The sequence below is a fragment of the Photinus pyralis genome, unplaced genomic scaffold (assembly GCF_008802855.1).
Source record: "Photinus pyralis isolate 1611_PpyrPB1 unplaced genomic scaffold, Ppyr1.3 Ppyr1.4_LG8, whole genome shotgun sequence".
NCBI lineage: Eukaryota > Metazoa > Arthropoda > Insecta > Coleoptera > Lampyridae > Photinus > Photinus pyralis.
The window spans coordinates 15326918-15333286 of record NW_022170819.1 but is presented as its reverse complement, the minus strand read 5'-3'; the positions used below and the strand labels follow the sequence as shown (position 1 = coordinate 15333286).

The 6369-nt window shown below is 44.5% G+C and overlaps 1 protein-coding gene across 1 annotated transcript; it reads left to right on the top strand.

Annotated features, from left to right (window-relative positions):
* The first annotated feature begins 247 nt into the window (after positions 1-247).
* LOC116179412 lies at positions 248-6369 on the top strand. The gene is made up of 5 exons (XM_031499204.1): positions 248-608; positions 826-1003; positions 1074-4883; positions 5151-5275; positions 6041-6369. Exons 1-5 carry the CDS (start codon positions 248-250, stop codon positions 6367-6369), a joined length of 4803 nt encoding a protein of 1600 aa, XP_031355064.1.

Below are 6369 nucleotides of genomic sequence, written 5' to 3'. Positions count from 1 at the left end.
AATGTTGTAAATTGGATATATCAGGGTTGTAAAAACAAAAGAGAGTAGAAATACGCATTTTTTAGTAGTTATGTCAATTTAATTTGTATCGTGAAAAGAAATATAAAACCCAAAAGAAAACGGGTAGTTTTCATCAAGCTTTGTTAACATTTTATGGCGACCGTGACAGGACACCGGGTTTGAGTGTTTTGGCTACGATATTTGTGTTAAATTGACATTTTAGTGGTGCGTTCGATTTCCGCAAAAAATGGAGCAACAAAGGCGATACCGCGACGTATGTCGTGATAGCTTTATGCGGGCCACCGACAAGCTACGGGGGTTATTAACGAAAACTCCTATAGATAGTGTTGCGTTGAAGGTGGCGGTTGAAATGCTGCGGCTTAAGCATTCAACTTTACAAAAAGCCGACGATGAAATAACAACGCTGTTGATGGGTGAGGCGGCCGACAGAGACGTCCTGGGAGCCGAACAAGCTACTTGCGCAGAATTCATGGAACAGTTCCTTGAGTTACAGCAGCAGGTGAGCGACCTAACCTCCAAGCCATCGACAGCAGCCGTTCCTTCCAGTGGCATCGGTAACAATGGGGTAAATCTTTACAACATACAAGGTAGGAGATTTATTACCGAAAGATTTTAAAAAATTTGATGGGAACGTGCGTGAATGGCTCGCGTTTTGGGCACAATTTGTGAAAATTCATCATCATACAGAACTCGATGAAATCGATAAAATTAGTTACTTAATACAAGCCACAGTTGCTGGCAGCCGTGCACGGCAGGTCGTAGAAAGCTACCCTGTGATGGCCGGTAACTATTCAAAAATTATAGACTCGTTAAAATCGCGGTACGGTCGAGAGGACTTGTTAATCGAAGTTTATGTACGCGAATTGTTGAAGTTGATTATTCAGAACGCGACTTCGACGCGAGAAATTGACTTAGTATCTCTCTACGATAAATTGGAAACTCAGTTGAGAGCGCTGGAGACGCTAGGCGTAACCACCGAGAAGTGCGCAGCAATGTTATTCCCACTTATTGAGTCGTGCTTGCCAGAGGAACTTCTTAGAGTGTGGCAAAAGGGCCGCGAACGCGTCTATAGCAAATTTATCAGATGCAATTCAGCGTGAAGAGATAAAACCTGCTAGGCGTTTAGCCAATTTAATGGCCTTCCTAAAAAGAGAAGTAGAGGGCGAGGAGCGCATTGCACTCGCTGCTGAGGGTTTTGGTATCTCTTCGGGAGGGAAAGCTAGCGTACGTAAACAATCCGGGAATGACTCGTACTGTAGATTAAGTCCTACGTTTAAGAAAAAGGTAATATCGCAAAACGCTGAACCGATAGCGACAGCCGCGGGGTTAGTAGTCCAAGATGGTTTGAGCTGTGTTTTTTGCGATAAAAATCACGAAAGTACAATGTGTGTTAAAGATCAAAATTTTTCGCTAGAACAGCGCAAAGATATAGTAAAAAAGAAAGGGGCATGTTTTCGATGCCTGCGAGGTGGTCATAGCGTCAAGAGATGCCGCGCCACCGTAAAATGCATTATTTGTAAAAAGGAGCACTTACCCTTAATGTGTTCTACATTAACGGATCCGCAAGTAGGATCGAAACCAGAAGCAAATAATGCGCATGACAAATCGAAAGCGGCTAATCTACCTGAGAAAGCCAAATCTGAGGATCTCGCGAATTTCACGTCAAGCCACGTTTTTCTGCAAACTTTTAGAGTCAATATTCGACATAACGGTGGCGAACGTGACGTGCGAGTACTAATCGACAACGGATCTCAAAGATCCTATATACTAAAAAGCACCAGCGACGCGTTAGGTCTTGAAGTAAAAAGACGCGCGACGATAGCGCATGGGTTGTTTGGTGGAACAACAGTAGAACGTAATCATTCTTGTTACGACGTTACGTTGGTAAAGGGAGATTACTCCCGTACAGTAGAGGTATTGGATCAACCGACTATTTGTCATCCTATTCCGCCGGTATTTTATGGACCGTGGATTAAGGAGTTGAAACGTATTGGGATTTCTTTGTCTGATGTAAAAGATTCCTCGCCGATAGAAATACTTCTAGGCGCAGACGTGGCAGGTCATATTTACACAGGAAAGAGGGAAGTTTTAGAATGTGGAATGGTAGCGGTTGAAACTGTATTCGGATGGACGCTCATGAGAAAAATAGACAGCCAGCGATTTAAATCAAACATGGAAATATCTTGTCTAGTTTCTGACAAAACAGTGACTTCGCTGTGGGAACTCGACGTACTTGGGATACGAGATCCTGTCGAGAAAAAACGAAGCGAGGAGGAGTTTCGAGAAGTAAAGGAGTGCTTCGAGAAAACTCTACAAGTTGACGGAGAAGGGCGTTATGAAGTGCGACTTCCGTGGGTAGCGGATCACTCTCCTTTATCCAGCAATTACGAGATTGCAAAAAGGCGATTGAGTTTGACATTAAGAAATTTGGAAAACACCCAACTACACCAAGCCTACGACCAGGTTTTTTGTGAATGGCAATCGGTAGGAGTAATCGAGACAGTTGTTGGGGAGGTGGATCATCAACGAGGGCACTATCTGCCACACAGGCCTGTCGTGAAGGAAAATTCGACAACAAAAATTCGTCCGGTGTTCGACGCATCAGCGTGTTCGAAAATTTCACCGTCGTTAAATAATTGCTTAAGCAAGGGTGTCAATTTGATAGAATTGATCCCATCGATAATTCTGCGATTTCGTGAACTTAAAATCGGAGTGATTTCTGATATCCGAAAGGCGTTCTTACAAATTGGAGTTCACGAACCGGACAGAGAATTTCTAAAATTTTTATGGGTTGATAAACAGGGCAATGAAAAGGTTTATCGACATAGAAGAGTAGTTTTCGGTGTAAGTAGCAGTCCGTTTTTGTTAGCAGCTACAATCGAACATCACCTAGAAAAATGTCTCGAAAAATGCGACACACCGAATCCCGCTTATTCAAAAGACACGATCACGCGGTTAAATCAGAGTTTCTATGTGGATAATTGCGTGACCAGCGTAAAGGACATGGTGACTCTCGATAAGTTCATAAAAGAGGCCACCGAAGTAATGGCGGAAGCGAAGTTTGATCTTCGAGGGTGGGAGCACACGAGTTTGGACGAACCTCCTACTCACAGCGTTTCTGTGTTGGGTTTGAAATGGCATCGAGAGAAAGACGTATTGACAGTCAACGGCTTTTCAATCAAAGAATTGATCCAATCGGAAAAGTTCCGCGTGACGAAAAGACTCATGTTATCCATCGCTCAGAAACTCTACGATCCTATAGGGTTTACCAGTCCCGTCACTCTAAGACCAAAAATCCTGTTACAACAATTATGGGAAAAACAACTGCAATGGGATGAGGAAGTCGACGAGGTGACGAGAAAAGCGTTTATGGAATGGGCGGAAGAATTAAAATACTTGGAGAGAATTGAGATACCACGGTGGATTGGGTTCGAGTCGAATACATCGCAACCATGGAGTCTACATGTATTTACAGACGCGAGTAAAAAGGCCTATGCCGCAGTGATATTTCTGCGCATAGAGCAAGAAGGAGAGGTAAAAATACATCTCCTAGCGACAAAATCGAGAGTCACGCCTATCAAGCCAACTACCATTCCTAGACTGGAACTCTTGGGCGCTACGATCGGTGTTCGTTTGTGTGACACAGTTAAAAAAGACCTAAAAGGCGACGGAAAGTGTTTTTATTGGACCGACTCCACTACCGTTCTTTCGTGGATACGACGAAAAGAAGAATGGACGGTTTTTGTGAGAAATAGGGTCAATGAAATTCGTCAGAATTCGGCGATCGATTCATGGAGACATGTGCCAGGGCACTTAAATCCGGCTGATCTGCCTTCCCGAGGATGCACACCGCAACAATTGTGCGAAAAACGTTGGTGGGAGGGGCCATCATGGCTGAGGGATGAGCCGGCGGAATGGCCTTCGGAACCAGTCGCATATGACGAGAATGAAATCACTGCAGAGAGGACGAAATCAACAGTATCGAGCTTGATGGTTACTGAGAACTTAGCTAGTTCAGATTTTACGTTATTTGAGGATTTCGAGAGAATAGTACGTCAAGTTGGGGGGATGCTGCGTTTCAAAAATAATGTTAGGAAAAAATTGAAGGAAAAGGCGGCAGATCGACAAGTCGCTAAAATCAAAGAACCATTAACATTGACGGTAAGGATGGAAGCTCTTTCGGTGGAGGAACTACAGACGGCCGAAAACCTCATTTTGAAAATAAGCCAGATGGAATCGTTTGGAGATAGAAATGACGCTTTAAATGGTTTAACCGTAATATGTGACGAATTCGGTTTGCTACGTGTTAGAACTCAAGTCTCGAATAGACCAGACGCTGAAAATTTTAGATTTCCCATTTTGCTGTCAGGAAAGCATGTTTTTGTTCAACGTCTGATAACGCTCCAACATGTAAAATCTTGTCATGCGGGAGCACAAAACCTGTTGAGTATCCTTAGGGAGAAATACTGGATTTTGGGAGGCAGGAGAAGAGTGCGCGCGGTAATATCGTCTTGCGTTGTGTGCAAACGGCAGGACGCGAAACCCTTTGTAGTGAAATCTCCGGCGTTGCCGATCGACCGAGTTCGTGACGCAGAAACTTTTGAGATTACTGGAGTTGATTTGGCTGGGCCGTTATTCTTGAGGGGCGGTGAAAAAGCGTGGGTTTGTTTGTTTACCTGCGCGGTGTACAGGGCTGTCCATCTAGAACTGGTTTCGTCGTTATCGACCGCGAGTTTTATACAAGCGTTCCGACGGTTCATCGCGCGACGTGGAAGGCCAAAGACTGTTTATAGTGACAACGGCACCAACTTCGTAGGCGCCGAAAGCAGCCTAGCGTCGGTAGAATGGGAAAAGATTGATCGGTACGCGAAATGCACAACGAATTACTTGGAAGTTTAACCCCCGAGTGCACCATGGTGGGGTGGTTTTTGGGAGAGATGGTTGGGTTATTAAAAGCGTTTTGTTGAGCCAAGGTTTTGGTGTGCATGTCTCGATTATGAGAAATGAACACGTGGTTTATGTGATAGGAGGCTGTAATTAACGACGGCCTATAACCTATTCGTATAATAATCCCTCAGACCCTACTCCTTGACTCGGCCCTACTCCCTTGACTCCGGCGATGTTTTTAGGAGACAATCTGCGCAAAGTGGAGTAACTGATTGTGACAGTGTTCGATCGAAAAGTCGTTGGATCGGAAAATCGTCATGCGCAAAAGGTGGCGGGATGACTTACGGCAATGGCGATTTAGATCAGAGTATCTAAGGAACAATTAAAAATCGCCTTGAAAAACGACTCACGGCCGGGCTATTAAAATTGGCGAAGTAGTGTTGGTCGGTACAGGGCCGCCGTTAGCCTCGACGGGCCCCGGGAATATTTTTTAACCGGGCCCCTATAATTGAAATTTTTGTTGTCCATCACCCTCATCTTAAACTAGACATTTTCAATCTTGACTACTTAGATTTGAAAGGAGAACATTTGAATAATTTTCATACAGACACAGTAATTTTCATAATTTATTTTGAAAAGTATTCAAATAACCAAATTACAATGTAACTCTGCGGATTTTCTTATTAGCAAAAGTGAATATCACTCGCTCAAAATTAATTTCTCTAGCAAGTTGAGCTTCAAGAGCTAATGTATCGAGATTGATCTAACGATCTTGACCCATAGTCGATCTCAAACGGTTTTTTACCTAGCGAGCCTTCTGCCACTGTGCCGTAATTAGGAAATTTTGCTCAATATGGTATGGTTTTTTAAATCTGCTGTGCATTTTTTTTATATTCTACTCTCTCATATAGAGATATGCATATGCAGATTTCTGTTAAAAAATACAATGAAAAATCATGTTTCAAAATCTCTTTTGGCCGGGCCCCCGGAATATGACCGGGCCCCGGGGCAAATGCCCCGGCTGACCCCCCCCCCAGAATATGACCGGCCTCGGGCCAAATGCCCCGCTACCCCCCTTCACGGCGGCCCTGTGTCGGTAGCGACAAAACAAAACGCGTAAACTGGCCTTTAGGCCGAGTAGTGGAACTAATCCCCGGCAAAGACGGAATTGTGCGGGTAGTGAGAATCGATACTGCGAACGGGCAGTTGTTGAGGCCCGTCCAGCGGTTGTACCCACTGGAAGTGGATAGTGTAAGCATCAAACCGCAAGGGGAGGACAACGTCGATCAGCCTGAGGGAGAACTGCAAGTTGATACTTCTCATCAAAAAGACAGCGAAGAAGTGAGCGACGAAAGTGACAGTGCGGGAGTGACGAGCACTAAAAGTGCTCAAAGCAGAGTACCCGAGTTACGTACCAAGTGCGGTCGACAAGTGCGGAAGCCGGCGAAGTACAGACAATGA